This window comes from Pan paniscus, chromosome 10 (assembly GCF_029289425.2).
Source record: "Pan paniscus chromosome 10, NHGRI_mPanPan1-v2.0_pri, whole genome shotgun sequence".
NCBI classification, from domain to species: domain Eukaryota; kingdom Metazoa; phylum Chordata; class Mammalia; order Primates; family Hominidae; genus Pan; species Pan paniscus.
Window position 1 is genome coordinate 70,692,485 of NC_073259.2, and position 15,614 is coordinate 70,708,098.

The following is a 15,614-nucleotide window of genomic DNA, read 5'->3' on the forward strand; positions in this document are numbered from 1 at the left end:
TGTTACTGACAACTCTCTGCACCAGGAGGACACCATCTGACAATTGATGTAAGGACCGTATGAAGCCCATAGTGGGTGGGTGAGAGAAGTGGACATTTAGTGCATCTTATTTATATTTGAATGTGCTTCACATTGCATAAACATGTTTTTCTTGGAAGATTTTTCCAAGAATTTTCATCAGCAGTAACAAAGGAAACACAGACATTAAAAGGCCCCTCTTCCTGCAGACTTCCACCATCCAACTAGTCCAGACTCCAGAGAAATGGTAGAGAACACTTTGTGAAAGTCCTTAATGGGGTTGTCATCTCCTCCTCATGCTACTTTTCCGGTCTCATTATGGATCCACCTCAATCAGTATGAGAAGCACATGGGCACCATGAGGGACCAGGCAGATACGTAGGGGCAGAAGGGCCAGGGAATCCTCCTATTGTGGTCTTTGGGCTTGGCTCTCTCCTAGTTGTCTTTTGTATGTTAAGAACTCCAGGAATTTTGAGCACACGTGAAATGCAGAACAGCCTGCATGAATGGTTTTGATCATCACATAAATATGAAAATACAAATGATTTCAGCAGAAATAAAATTTATTTCTAATACTCAATATTATCTGCTCCTTGAAGCTATGCAAAGACTAATAAGTGCATAAACTTCTTGAGCAGTGTTACATAAATGTAAAACATGGTTCATAGGTATGTTTATGGCTACAGACACATTAATTGATAGTCTTCAGAAAGACTTAAGTTCCTTTACAAATTAAAAGGGGACACGTGTGCTGTTTCTGCTCATTTGCTGAGTATGCAACTGGAAAACCCAATCTTCTATTCTGGCATTTAAAATCTGGTACTTTCAGCAAATAACTTCATCAATATTTTAAAGTCATACTGGCTTCTGGTGAGTAGCAGTGGAATTGCCGTCCCTCCTTAAATCCTTCTCTGAGGCACCCTTCTTTCTATGGTGTGCCTGACAACATTAACTCTTCTCCCTTGAGAGCAGGTGTGCATGCCAAGAGCCGAAATTCCTAGGGAAGCTTTTGTAAGTCCAAATCCCACCCCGCTATCCCCTCCAGGCCTTGATTTTAGCATCAACCCAAAACTTTTTTAGATTGTTGTGGACTCTGCTTAACTTTGATGTAAAACGTCTGTAGATTCTTGTCCGCTGTCTAAAACAGAGGTGATCAAGAATGGCTTCTGCCCTTCAGATGGGCCATTTTCACAGTATCACAGGCAGGAGACTCTACGCCCCTAAGCAGATTTTGGGGCCATCAGAGATGTACAGTTAGTTTGGATCACACTTGGGTTCCTAAAACACCCTGGAGTTAATTCTCCAGAAGGGCAGTAGGGCTTGCAGAACCCTAAAGAGGCAGAAAACCTCTATTCCCCATGGAAACTTTAATCCTTTCAGGCAAGTTCTGTTTCTGTTGGAAATCCAAGACTTTGCAAACAGGATAAGGCCTTCTAAAGTCACAGGGTGAATATAATGAGTGCAGGACTTAGGATATTTAGGCAGGGGGGAGAATTGGCCTAAGTATTTCCTTTCATTAGTGTCTCTATAGGTAATGATTTCCTTACTTAACCAAAGAAAAGCAATGGAAGCAGCTACCCCTCGCCTATTAAAAGGAGAAAGATGGATATCTTTAATTGAAAGCAAAGCATCACAAAATTCTTTAATTATAAGCTCAAAGGGGCTTTGAGCTCATCTTGTATCTTCTTGGCTTTCAGCAGGATAGCATTAAGCTTTCCTAAAAAGATAAGACTCAACCTATTTTAAAACATATCCAAAGATGGCATTCTAGTTTCTGTTCCTTTGTTAGGGTACTTTTTTTCCCTTTCTAACCTCACCACAGGTGAACTTTTCCTATTACTAACCTGAAGTCTTCACATTAGAGCTTGGCTCAGTTTGCTCAGCAGAGCTGGTGAACAGCTGGTCACCATCAGCCTTTTCTAAACTGTACTTCCATCTGTCCATCTGTACAAAATTATAAGAATTAATTAGGATATTTGGATTTAAATCAATAAATTTGAAGCTAGATGCCAACTGAATGACTCAATGACATGGCAAAAGACTGCCTCTCTTCTTGCCATAGCTTTTCTTATCTCTGTCATCAGCTCCAATGCTAACACCTCTCCCTTTTCCATCTCTCTTGCAAAACTCCCCACACAAGTTCATTCACACACACACACAAATGTGCACACTTATACTGGTAAATAGAAAAACATCCCTGAAGCAGCTAGTTAACACTTACACCTTACCACTCACTATTCACATTGAGGTGTAAGAGTCGTCCAGGGTCCAGACTCTCGAACCCACTGTCTGGGCTTAAATCCTGGCTCTGGGACCTTGGAAATATTTTGTAATCTCACTTTGTAAGCATTTTCTCATCTGTAGAATGGAAACAATAATAGTATCTACCTTAGAGGGTTGTGGAAATGATTAATGACTTAATACATAAAAAGCTCTTTGAATGCAGTCTGGTACTCTAATCTTAAAGGCTATATAGTTGTTAGCTATTGTTACACCCTTCTTGCGCAAAGGGATATTCAGAGGCATCAAACTATGCCCAATATTCCAGAAGCCAAGAGTTTGAGAAAGAACAGGAATGGGATTCAAGTTTAAGGGAAGTGGGTAAGCAAGAAGAGTCGCCAGGGTGAAAGATCAAAGAAAAAAAGGGCAAAAAGCAAACAGGAGATTGACAGAACTACAGAGAAATGGCAAAAGCTGGCATTTAACAGGGAAAAGGTAGACAGAGAACATAAGGGAAAGGAAGATAAAGAAGAAATGAAAAAGGGAAACATGAGTTAAAAGGTGAGTATGTAAAGGAAAGACAGAAAAGAAGAGGAAAAGGGGATCAAGAACAACAAAGGAGATAAAAATTGGGAAAAGACCCCATTTGCAGTTTGAGTAGGTATCACGGGAAAAGGGTACGGAAGTGGGGAAGTTTGGGGCAGAAAGGATGGGGGGAGAAAGGAGCCTCAAAGAGATAACAGAAAAAAGCTTCATGTGTCATTTGCAGCTTTTTGTCCCTTTAAATTATGGGGTGCTGCAAGCTTATTTAACCCACCCTTGAGCCTCAAGGCTCCTGATCGTGTTCCTCCTATTTCAACTTGCATTTAATCTCTGCCCCAGACTTAGCTTCTAAGGTTTGCCCTGGTCAGATGTCTGCCTTGTGTTTTTAGCCCGACGAGGCCAAAATGCAATGATCTTGTCTTTATTTCATTTTCCCTAACCAGTCATCCTTTTCAAGTGAAATTTAGCTCTGGAGCAAATATTTACATCCCCTTTCTACTCCAAACATTCAGAAATCTAGAAGGGGACCTGGTGTTTTAATTTTTAAATTATTCACCTAACGGCATTCCCATTTTTAGTCAATTAAAAAGAGGTAAAAATGATACAGTACTGCAGGAATAGGTCGCTTTTAGGGCTCCAACGTGCCCTCCCCATCGAAGGGTCTTAATTACCTAACCTTTTGGAAATAGGAGAGAGGTCGGATCGAGATTTAAAATAAAGTCAGCATTTTAAAAATACTTTTTAAATTAAGAACCATCGTGATTAAATTGCCTGTTTGGTGCAAAATACGTTCCTCTATTTGAGGAAGTCGAGAGACCTTAAAAGGCCTTCTAAACAGATGAACTGAACGGACCGTGAGCGTCTCCTCACGCCGGGGTGATCCTGGGCCGCCGCCGCCGCCCGAGTCACGAAGCCAGACGCAGTGCGCGTCTCCGCCCAGGACTCCGGAGACTGCAGCAGCGCGAGCGGCCGCCGCGGCCCGGGCTGCTCCTGGAGTCGGGGAGGAGACGCGACTCCCGCAGACACGTGACCTCCTCCCAGCCGCCGCTTCCCGCGACCCAGATCCGTCCCCGGAACCCGTGCCCGGCGGGGCGGGCCGGGGGACACGTAGCGGGCGCCCCAGTCCCTGCAGCGCCCTGGTGCATGTACCTTTGGCGTTCTTCTCCCCTCGGTTCACTTATCACCGGCAATAATCAACGTTTCAGAGATCACCCCGGGGAGAATGAAAATATCCCTCTCTGTGCAGGAAAAACCTTGGTTTTTTCTCTATGTCTTTATGTATATCTAGAGAAATATATATATAGCCTCCATCCCACCCCTGGGAGTCCCTCAGGACATGCTTTCCCCTGGGCTGGCAGGGCGGCGTGGGCAGTGCGCATCCCCGGGCACCTCCCGGTAACTCTCACTAGCAGTGAGTCATGCTCCCAGGGTGGCTCTGGGGAAAGGTAACCCGGCTCTTGCTGGCCTGTGATTCCCGGCGCCGAGCGCCGCGGCTGCAGGGCGAGTGCGCGCGCGCACGGGTTCCCCGAGCAGTGATGTGGCAGCAGCGGCAGGTCGGATCACGTTGCTGGCCCTGTGCTGGTACCCGTTTGAGACCGGATTAAGGAGGGAGGCTTTGGAGGTGCCAGCGGTAGTAAACGTGGGCTCTGCACACTCCGGGCGTCTCTTATCGCGCGGGGGGGCGGGGGGATGGGGAAAGCACGTAGCGTCACCGGAGGCTCAGAACGCGGCAGAGTTGAGCGGGCGGGTGATAAATGCTGCATAGCTTTTCTGTGGTAGCCCCTCTCGTGCCACCCCCTTCTCCCTTCCCAGCCCCTACTCATCCCCGGCTCGCTCCCCGCCGCGTTCCTCCAGGAGCACACGCGGCCCCAAACGTCGTCATCTGCTGCTGTGATTAGTGGCACCGCAATTCCGGCTGCTGCGGGGAAGTTTAGTTGGCCCAGGGACGCCGTGTCACCGAAAGACACTTGGATTGCGACATTCGGACCCAGTGACAACGTTTTCATGTATCTTAAATCCTTCAAGGAGCGGATTGCAAGTTGCTTCTTCTCGAGGCAACCTCTCCACCCAGCGCCAAGGAGTCCCTCCAGGCCACTGATCAGTGAGCAAACAAGTCTCCAAAATTTCCTTTGGGACTCAAGTTTACCCACCGCGAATTCTCTTTTCCCTTCCTTTCTATGGTTCAAACCAACAGCACAATCGGTGGAAAAGCAAAAAGCCACGTTCACATTCCTGCACCGTAATAACGGACGAACCCAGGGAGTCGCATTTTCGAGCCAAGGAAGCTCAGGCTGCCCCGCACCCCTGCACCCCCACTCCCCCCTCCTCCTGCCGACTGCATCGCCTTTGGGAAGATGAATAGCTTGGCCGAAGTTGTTTTTCCTTTCCGGTGGCCCTGATCAGGTGTCCCCGCCCCCTCCTGCCGTTCGCCTTCTCCCGACGCCCCCTCCCGGCCCGGCCCCTCCTCCCCCGCCCCCCTCCGGGCTGGACCGCGGATGGTACGTTCCGCACGTGAGCTGGGTGCTGGTCTGGCGGGCGACGCGCGTGCCCTGTGGCCAAACACTGCCTGGAGTGAGAGCAAACTACCAGCGCAGTGGGGCCGGCGCGAGTGTGCGTGTGTGTGTGCGAGCGCGGTGGAGGGGGGGACCAACTGCTTCACACTTTCAACACTGCACTGAAGAGGGAGAGCGAGAGAGAGACTGGAGACGCACAGATCCCCCCAAGGTCTCCCAAGCCTACCGTCCCACAGATTATTGTACAGAGCCCCAAAAATCGAAACAGAGGAAACGAACAGCAGTTGAACATGGACGAAGGAATTCCTCATTTGCAAGAGAGACAGTTACTGGAACATAGAGATTTTATAGGGTAAGGTGCACGCACTCTTGCGAATATCTGTCTAGGCTTTGGTTTGATTTTTTTCTTCTCCAGAAAGTGGTATGGAGCTGGTGAGGGCAGAGCCCCTCCCCGAATGGGTGCCTGATGCTGATTTCTGTTTTGCAGACTGGACTATTCCTCTTTGTATATGTGTAAACCCAAAAGGAGCATGAAACGAGACGACACCAAGGTAAGTGTAAGTTCCCGATATTCCTCATAACCTGCATGGGTAGTTAATTAGAGCCATTGATTTCACAGTGAAGCTCTGCCCGCAAATATATTCCAGCCCCTGAGCTTCCCCAACTGTGAATTTTAAGTGGCTTGCTGGGTACTCTCAGGGGGATATTAAACATCATACCTGAATTTAAATTGCATTGCAGAACAGTCCAGAGGAAAGAGGTTTCTTGGGTGTAGTTTATCACATAGTATGTTTTATGGTGGGGGGGGCGGGGGGCAGACGAGGGTAATATCCAATAAGTGAATGTTTCGCTTACTGTTTTCTCTTTTCCATGACTCTCATATATTAAGGATACCTACAAATTACCGCACAGATTAATAGAAAAGAAAAGAAGAGACCGAATTAATGAATGCATTGCTCAGCTGAAAGATTTACTGCCTGAACATCTGAAATTGACAGTAAGATGCACATTTTCATTCTTTGCTGCTCTCCAAGGGCGTGTTAATAGTCTGGTGCGACTCCCAGAAAATATAAGAATAAATGTAAATATAAGTTCCTGACTTAAAACTTGTGCTATACCGTAGAGTTTCCCGCAAACTGGAGTAGGTGCTCCCAGCTGAAGGCAAGAAATCATTTATAACCTGTCTTGTGGAAAGCTCAAGAAGTAAAAGAATAGTACTTCTTTCAAAGTGTTTGCTTAAATTGCTGTGCTGAATGGACAGCCAATTAAGCCAAATGTGTGTTTTTAAGTAACCAAGTGCCCGTTTCTTTTTTGCACCACTGCAGACTCTGGGACATCTGGAGAAAGCTGTAGTCTTGGAATTAACTTTGAAACACTTAAAAGCTTTAACCGCCTTAACCGAGCAACAGCATCAGAAGATAATTGCTTTACAGAATGGTAAGTCAGTTCAGGGAGGCCAGCCTACCCTGATGAAGCGGGGCAGCCCACAGGGGAGCAGTGTCAGGACTCCCTCACCCGCACGCCATCTCTTTCCGTGGGCTCATGGGTTCCCTCTCATTTGTTAAATTGCTTATACTTTCCCTTCATTGGAACGAGCCCATTTCCCGAAGCATCCTAGAGGCTTTCAGCAGAACTCGGAGGAATCAGGATTTAAAGTGGCGGTTGCACCCGCTCCACTTTGGTTTTCAGCTGAGAGGAGAGCGCCCTCTCCCCGCTCCGCACCTCCGCCACCCCGCTTCTCTCGTCAACTGGTGGATTATATCACTTGAATACTGGGGAAAAACCGAGATCACTTTAGTCGATGCAGGGCCCACGTGATAAGCAGATGTTTTAACGTGGGTATGTTTCTTCTTGCCTCCACTCCTCCGTCCCCCACCCCCATCCCTTCCTCATCCTAGGGGAGCGATCTCTGAAATCGCCCATTCAGTCCGACTTGGATGCGTTCCACTCGGGATTTCAAACATGCGCCAAAGAAGTCTTGCAATACCTCTCCCGGTTTGAGAGCTGGACACCCAGGGAGCCGCGGTGTGTCCAGCTGATCAACCACTTGCACGCCGTGGCCACCCAGTTCTTGCCCACCCCGCAGCTGTTGACTCAACAGGTCCCTCTGAGCAAAGGCACCGGCGCTCCCTCGGCCGCCGGGTCCGCGGCCGCCCCCTGCCTGGAGCGCGCGGGGCAGAAGCTGGAGCCCCTCGCCTACTGCGTGCCGGTCATCCAGCGGACTCAGCCCAGCGCCGAGCTCGCCGCCGAGAACGACACGGACACCGACAGCGGCTACGGCGGCGAAGCCGAGGCCCGGCCGGACCGCGAGAAAGGCAAAGGCGCGGGGGCGAGCCGCGTCACCATCAAGCAGGAGCCTCCCGGGGAGGACTCGCCGGCGCCCAAGAGGATGAAGCTGGATTCCCGCGGCGGCGGCAGCGGCGGCGGCCCGGGGGGCGGCGCGGCGGCGGCGGCAGCCGCGCTCCTGGGGCCCGACCCTGCCGCCGCGGCCGCGCTGCTGAGACCCGACGCCGCCCTGCTCAGCTCGCTGGTGGCGTTCGGCGGAGGCGGGGGCGCGCCCTTCCCGCAGCCCGCGGCCGCCGCGGCCCCCTTCTGCCTGCCCTTCTGCTTCCTCTCGCCTTCTGCAGCTGCCGCCTACGTGCAGCCCTTCCTGGACAAGAGCGGCCTGGAGAAGTATCTGTACCCGGCGGCGGCTGCCGCCCCGTTCCCGCTGCTATACCCCGGCATCCCCGCCCCGGCGGCAGCCGCGGCAGCCGCCGCCGCCGCTGCCGCCGCCGCCGCCGCGTTCCCCTGCCTGTCCTCGGTGTTGTCGCCCCCTCCCGAGAAGGCGGGCGCCGCCGCCGCGACCCTCCTGCCGCACGAGGTGGCGCCCCTTGGGGCGCCGCACCCCCAGCACCCGCACGGCCGCACCCACCTGCCCTTCGCCGGGCCCCGCGAGCCGGGGAACCCGGAGAGCTCTGCTCAGGAAGATCCCTCGCAGCCAGGAAAGGAAGCTCCCTGAATCCTTGCGTCCCGAAGGACGGAGGTTCAAGCAGAGTGAGAAGTTAAAATACCCTTAAGGTCTTTAAGGGAGGAAGTGTAATAGATGCACGACAGGCATAAACAAGAACAACAAAACAGGTGTTATGTGTACATTCGGAGTTCCTGTTTTGCTCATCCCTCACCACCCCACCCTCCACACACTAACATCCCTTTCTTCCCCCCACCAGCTGTAAAAGATCCTCTGCGAAAGACATTGGCTCTTTTTTTTAATCCCCCAAATAAATTTTGCCCCCTTTTAGGCCATGTTCCATTATCTCTTAAAATTGGAACCTAATTCGAGAGGAAGTAAGAAGGGTCTGTTCTGTGGCTGAGCTAGGTGAACCCCGGGGTAGGGGAAAGATGTTAACACCTTTGACGTCTTTGGAGTTGACATGGAACAGCAGGTAGTTGTTATGTAGAGCTAGTTCTCAAAGCTGCCCTGCCTGTTTTAGGAGGCGTTCCACAAACAGATTGAGGATCTTTTAGAATTGAATTTACTCTTCAGTATTTTCTAATGTTCAGCTTTCTAAAAGGCATATATTTTTCAAAGAAGTGAGGATGCAGTTTCTCACGTTGCAACCTATTCTGAAGTGGTTTAAATGGTATCTCTTAGTAACTTGCACTCGTTAAAGAAACACGGAGCTGGGCCATCGTCAGAACTAAGTCAGGGAAGGAGATGGATGAGAAGGCCAGAATCATTCCTAGTACATTTGCTAACACTTTATTGAGAAATTGACCATGAATTAATGGACTCATCTTAATTTCTTCTTAGTCCATATATAGATAGATATCTATCTGTACAGATTTCTATTTATCCATAGATAGGTATCTATACATACACATCTCAAGTGCATCTATTCCCACTCTCATTAATCCATCATGTTCCTAAATTTTTGTAATCTTACTGTAAAAAAGTGCACTGAACTTCAAAACAAAACAAAAAACAACAACAACAACAAAAAAAAAAAAGTCCAAACTGATATATCCTATATTCTGTTAAAATTCGAAAGTGAACGAAAGCATTTAACTGGTCAGTTTTGATTGCAAATGCTGTAAAGATATAGAATGAAGTCCTGTGAGGCCTTCCTATCTCCAAGTCTATGTATTTTCTGGAGACCAAACCAGATACCAGATAATCACAAAGAAAGCTTTTTTAATAAGGCTTAAACCAAGACCTTGTCTAGATATTTTTAGTTTGTTGCCAAGGTAGCACTGTGAGAAATCTCACTTGGATGTTATGTAAGGGGTGAGACACAACAGTCTGACTATGAGTGAGGAAAATATCTGGGTCTTTTCGTCAGTTTGGTGCATTTGCTGCTGCTGTTGCTACTGTTTGCCTCAAACGCTGTGTTTAAACAACGTTAAACTCTTAGCCTACAAGGTGGCTCTTATGTACATAGTTGTTAATACATCCAATTAATGATGTCTGACATGCTATTTTTGTAGGGAGAAAATATGTGCTAATGATATTTTGAGTTAAAATATCTTTTGGGGAGGATTTGCTGAAAAGTTGCACTTTTGTTACAATGCTTATGCTTGGTACAAGCTTATGCTGTCTTAAATTATTTTAAAAAAATAAATACTGTCTGCGAGAAACCAGCTGGTTTAGAAAAGTTTAGTATGTGACGATAAACTAGAAATTATCTTTATATTCTAGTATTTTCAGCACTCCATAAATTCTATTACCTAAATATTGCCACACTATTTTGTGATTTAAAAATTCTTACTAAGGAATAAAAACTTTAATATACGATATGATATTGTCTAATAATTAAAAAAGACATAATGGATGCTCAATTAGTTTTAAGATATCTATAACTATAGGGATACAAATCACTACAGTTCTCAGATTTACAGCTTTTTTTTGTCATTGGCTTGATGTCACACATTTCCAATCTCTTGCAAGCCTCCAAGCTCTGGCTTTGTCTACCTGCTCGTTCCCAATGTATCTTAATGAAAAGTGCAAAAGAAAAACCTACCAATTAACTTGTGTGGTTTGTTTATGTTAGACCCAATTTTCTATTGTTTTAATGATTGACAAGTTTTTCAGTTTTCGTCTGTGACATCACATAGCCTCTCTAGTATGGTCAGGTGTTCCTCTTTCACTGGGTCTTGTATAAATAGATGATCACAAAGGGGTGCTTAATATGAGAGTGTTTTGGCTTCTTTTTATAAAATAATTCTGTCATGGGACTTTATCATGGAATTCCAGGATCAGAAATAATTTCTAGACTTTTCTCAAATTTCCATTCAAATCTGTGATATGATACAAACAGTGAAGGATTGTCAGCTTTTAGTTTCAGGAATGTTCTTCACAAACCCCTTGATTTTTGAAAATGTTTAAATGAGAGTCAGATTGTATAAGATGTAGAAAAAGTGCTCCCTCTGCTGACTTTATGGCAACTGAACTGCAAGTCATAACAGTATGAAGCCAGAAGGAGCCACAGCTCATCCAGTCCCCTGCATTTCGTGATAGGAAAAAAAGAAAGGAAGCCCAGAGATATTAATTATCTTCCCAAGGTCACAGAGCTACCTAGAGTCAGCACTAGCACTAGTGGCCAGCTCTATTATATCCCTCAGTCACTCAACTACTTCCCATTGCAGTATCTTGGACCAAGTAAGCTGAACTTGATTGAGCAGCCCCCATGAAGCTTCGTAACAAACCATAGAACAAAGGAAATTGAAATCAACACTAGAAAACTATGTAGGATTTTTCAGCATTGTTAATTTATTGAACTTTAGAAAAATTATCTGAATCAGAATAATGGGAAAAACAGCATTTCAAATATTTTGAGCTATATTTTGATGCCACTACTGTAGTAATATTAGTTTCATAACCAAAAAGGATTAAAAGTGAATCAGAGGATAATACAATGTTTTTAGCATGTGTATAATTTTGGTATAATGAGATAAAAAAATCTTCAGAGTTGGGCCAGATTTTACAAGTCAGTTATTTAGTCCAAGTGCCCATATGGTAACATGGTAAGATAAAGTTAGAACAGAAATGCAAAAATAATATTGTCTATATTGTATCTGAAAATCTGAAAAAGCTTTATTTTAGTCATTGATTTATTTTAATGAATTAAAAGGCTGAAGTCATAATTCACTAAAGAGGCTTCTATACTTGTAGTGGTGAAATTTCAGCTAAAATGATTTTCCAACTTCAGGCAAATATGAATCTTGAGTCAATGTTTTTATGAGTATAGTATTATACTCATAAAAATTTAATTTTACATACATATATTTTACATAATCTTTAAAAAGATTAATTTTATATAACACATTTCTTAGCAAACTTTATATTGAATTGAAAAAAATGGCCCTTCCCTCCCCTCCAAAGAGCTAACCTTAAGCACGTTTTCAAGGCACTAGAAACAACACTTTAATAGCTATGTAAAATTTGGAGTTTTAGTTCCTATCATTGTGAAACTTATTTTTCATTTAGTTCCCTGTTTCTGGCCATCCAGGCGATGACTTTGGTTATTGCCCACCACCCGAGATTTGTTCAAAAGTTATGTAAAAGGAGGCTCAGCCTACTCCTTTCTATGTCACAGGTCAATTCTTAACCTTTCCATGGAAAGTGATTGCCAGCGGAGCCTCTGGAGAGACATGGCTGGGCAAACACACGAAGGACTTTTACATTAGCTAGAAATGAACAGAGCTCTCATGAATGACTTAAGACCATCATATTGCCAAAAGCTGGCTGTACTGTTGTGATCATGGTATTTTACTTCAGGTAGCAACCTGATATTTTTCATTAAACAAAAATTCTTAACCTATTGGACCCTCAGCTCAATATATTTAGACCCACCCATTGTTCTCACTGTTATTTTAAACAAGTTCAAGATGGATTTACAGTGCATGCTAAAGTCCCATGGAAGTTCTAGTTTTTCATAGAAGAATTTAAGTAAGGGATTGACGTGGGAAATTATCACATATTTTGTGTGATTAAGATGGGATTTATACTAGAAAACATGCGCAGCATGTACTTTAAAAATATGCTATTCTAGGAGTTGTACGTTTGTCTTAAAATCGGGTTTCTTATGCTCGTTCAGAGATTCCATATTGAAAACTCCAAACAAATATAAAACCACCTTTTAAATGTTGATATTTTAAAATTCTAAATTCAGTGATGCCTAGTTTGTCTGACAGGAGGGACAGTCAGTGGTTTAGAAAACTAAAACTTCTATGTTCAAATGCCAGTGCTGTTTTTCATTTTTGAATTTTAGTGGAAAGCATACTAAAATGTATTACACATATCCTCTAAATGTCTTAACCTGGACATACTTAACCTTTCTCAATAATTCAGGGTCATCATTGTAAACATCATTTTTGCACTATGCATGACATCTGGGAGTAATTGCACCTGCACCAAATTTTTTTTTGAGTTCTACCTGCTTTTTATAGGGTTTTTCAGTCTCTTTACGCACAGCTAGCCTGTCAGCTGTCACTTCTTGAAGCCTCAGAGTGCTTCCTCCATCTCTTATCTAATTTGCTACCTCTGACTTACTGTGGGCTGGGAAACCATTTAAACACTACCACACCCATTTGAAATGTGCTAAAATTAGAGTAAATAGGCTCTGACAGAGGACCTGAGGGTTTGTTCTACAAGTAAGTTGTGTGAATTTGTAGAATCTGTGACCTTTTTTATTTCCTTTAACTTCCAGATTCTCAGCTTTTTTATTTCCTTTAACTTCCAGATTCTCAGCGATGCTTCTTATGCAAATGCCTTCAAGATTACTTATGCAAATGCCTTCAAATACGTTATATATTTTGCCATCATTTTATTACATAAAAATAAAAGCAACTTGCTAATGGTTTTAGCCCGCAACTAACCACAAAATAAACAAATTTGCATGTCAGGAATAAGTTATTTGATTAGATGAACACCTCTCTCTAGTTGCTAAGAATAGGGGAGGGAGGGCCACTAGTGAAATTGATTCAGCATTTTGATTTAAGGATGACTCTGGCTCCTGCTTCTAGTATGTAACCTCCTCTGCCTCTGGGTACTGGACTTCTTGGGCAGCCGGCAGAATGCAAAAGTATTCTGGGGAACTGGCAGGATGGGTGTGTAGGTCCAGATGCTGCCTCTGAATTTAGACACACCCATGGTGAGAGGTTTCAGACTCCTCATCGATTACAGCATATTCCTTTTCTTCTTGAGTTTATGGATTCAATAAATGGTGTGGGGATTCAGATATTTGTTTTGCTTGCTGTATGTGAGGTGCCATGGTAAGTGCTAGAGAATCAAAGATTAACCTCTGAAGATCTCAGAGTCTAGTGTGGGTGATAGACCTATACTAAAATAAATTACATTGCAACACAGTAAGTGTTATCCAGGGATGGATACACTGCTGTGGTGGGGGTGGGAGCTACTAATTACATCCAAGTGAGGAGGCCTAGGTGAGAAGTAGCTGGGTTTTACAGAAGGAACGGCAGCACAATAAGGGCATGAGGCCATCTCCAAAGAGAAGGTTCTGGCCGACCCTGCTCCCGTGCTAAGCTGCACTACACTTTATTTATGTTTTCATAGTAAAATTTTCTTTATTTAGAGATGACATTATCAGGTACATAAATCATAGGGAATCAATCTACCAAAAAAAATCCTACTAGAACAAATACAAGAATTTAGAAAAGTTACAGAAGAAAACATCAATAAACAAATATACATTGTATTTTTATACACTAGCAATGAACAACTGGAAATTAAACTTTAAAAAGTGCCATTTACAATAAGCTGCAGTACAGTTTAATTGGCTATATTTGACTTGAGGTCTGAGCAAGGATTTCCTAACTTGCCAGTCTCTTTAGAACGTGACTGCTATGCTGGCTCTCACCAAAATCGCCTCCTGAGGATTTGAACCATGGGCTGGGACTAGGGAGTCACGATATTTCCTGCTGCAAAGTGAGATATGATAGTATTCAGAGCATGATCATATCTCATGTGGTAGGGGAACGAAAGCAGTACCTCATGAGCAGCTCTGTGTCTCACCTCCTCCATCTATCTGTTTTACAAAAGAAACTAATGGTGACTTCTTTCCCTTCGAGTAAGGGAGTGAGAGAGAGCAGCTCTAGAGGGAAACATGGCATCCTAAGGCCTGATTTTCAAAAACCTTTGGGAGGAAGCTGAGGCAAAGAACTAGTCCAAGGTCATAGAGCTCAGTAAGAGAACCAGGATTTTTGGTTCTGAGTCTAGTGCTCTTTATACTTTTATGCCATAGTTTTAGTAATGGGGAGGGACAGGCTAAGGTTTTCTCATGGAATGAGTTGAGCTAGCCCATGTGCGATCCTCAAAGGCAGAGTATACTTGCTGGTGGAGAAGGAAAGATTATCACCATAATAATCTTGCTAAATTATGGCATAGAGCATGCAATAATTTTGAGAGAGATGAAATTCTAGGGAAATAATTTTCAAAGTCTCCTACAAATAACCATACTATTCCATCATCCACTCACTTTGGAGACATCCAGAAATGTGCCTTTCCTAGTTTGGAAGTCTCCACATTATCTGGTGGGCTTTCTGCCCCTGTATACCTGTGTGGTCCCGGTTGTGCCCTAGAGGTTCTCTATAACTGAAGGGATCTAGGACCAAAATAACCTATGAAGCTGGTCAGAGAGAACCTCTAGAATCCAGCAAGCTGGAGAGAGGGCCATGTGCTACAGTTTTTATATAGAGTATTTTTAGGGCACTGTGAACTTTAGCTAAGGTTTCAATTTTGGAGCCTTTTCCATATGGGTGTGCACACAGAATATTATGTGCTGCACAACAGAGATATTGAGTATCTGCCAGATAGTTTAATACATGTTGCTTCCATATGCGGCCTTGCGGCTTCCTCACTATGATTCGAAAATTAGCTGTAACAGGGGGACTTCAGTCTGACCCAACTCCTGGCGACCTGTAACTCAGAGCAACCAGAAAAACCCTTATAGTATTATAAAGACACAGGATTCTAAGACACCTTAAGCAGGACTTAGTTTTCAAATACATATTATCTTGAACAAGGCTTATCTATCTGCCTAGCCATATCGTGGTTGTGTAAACCGCGTATGACCAGAGAGGCACCTGACTGCAGGCACCCCCGAAGGCCTCTGCAGACCCAAGTGGGCGCGATAATGGATCGATTTCTGAACCGTGCCTGTTAAGATCCTCATTTTAAAACTAGTAAACCAACCCTTGCTCCTTGAATCACCGTTTGAGCGCTGCATGGGGGGTTGGAGGGAAAGGAGGGGGGAATAATGTCATCAGCCTTGAGCTCTTCAAGGGGCTCTAGGATTGGAGAGAGAGGAGAAGCATTCTTAG

The 15,614-nt window shown here is 44.7% G+C and overlaps 1 protein-coding gene across 1 annotated transcript; it reads left to right on the plus strand.

Annotated features, from left to right (window-relative positions):
• The first annotated feature begins 4,996 nt into the window (after positions 1–4,996).
• On the plus strand, positions 4,997–10,068 carry BHLHE41 (basic helix-loop-helix family member e41). The gene is made up of 5 exons (XM_034936149.3): positions 4,997–5,646; positions 5,782–5,845; positions 6,184–6,291; positions 6,620–6,731; positions 7,193–10,068. Exons 1-5 carry the CDS (start codon positions 5,585–5,587, stop codon positions 8,293–8,295), a joined length of 1,449 nt encoding a protein of 482 aa, XP_034792040.1. The 5' UTR covers positions 4,997–5,584; the 3' UTR covers positions 8,296–10,068.
• Positions 10,069–15,614: the final 5,546 nt, after the last annotated feature.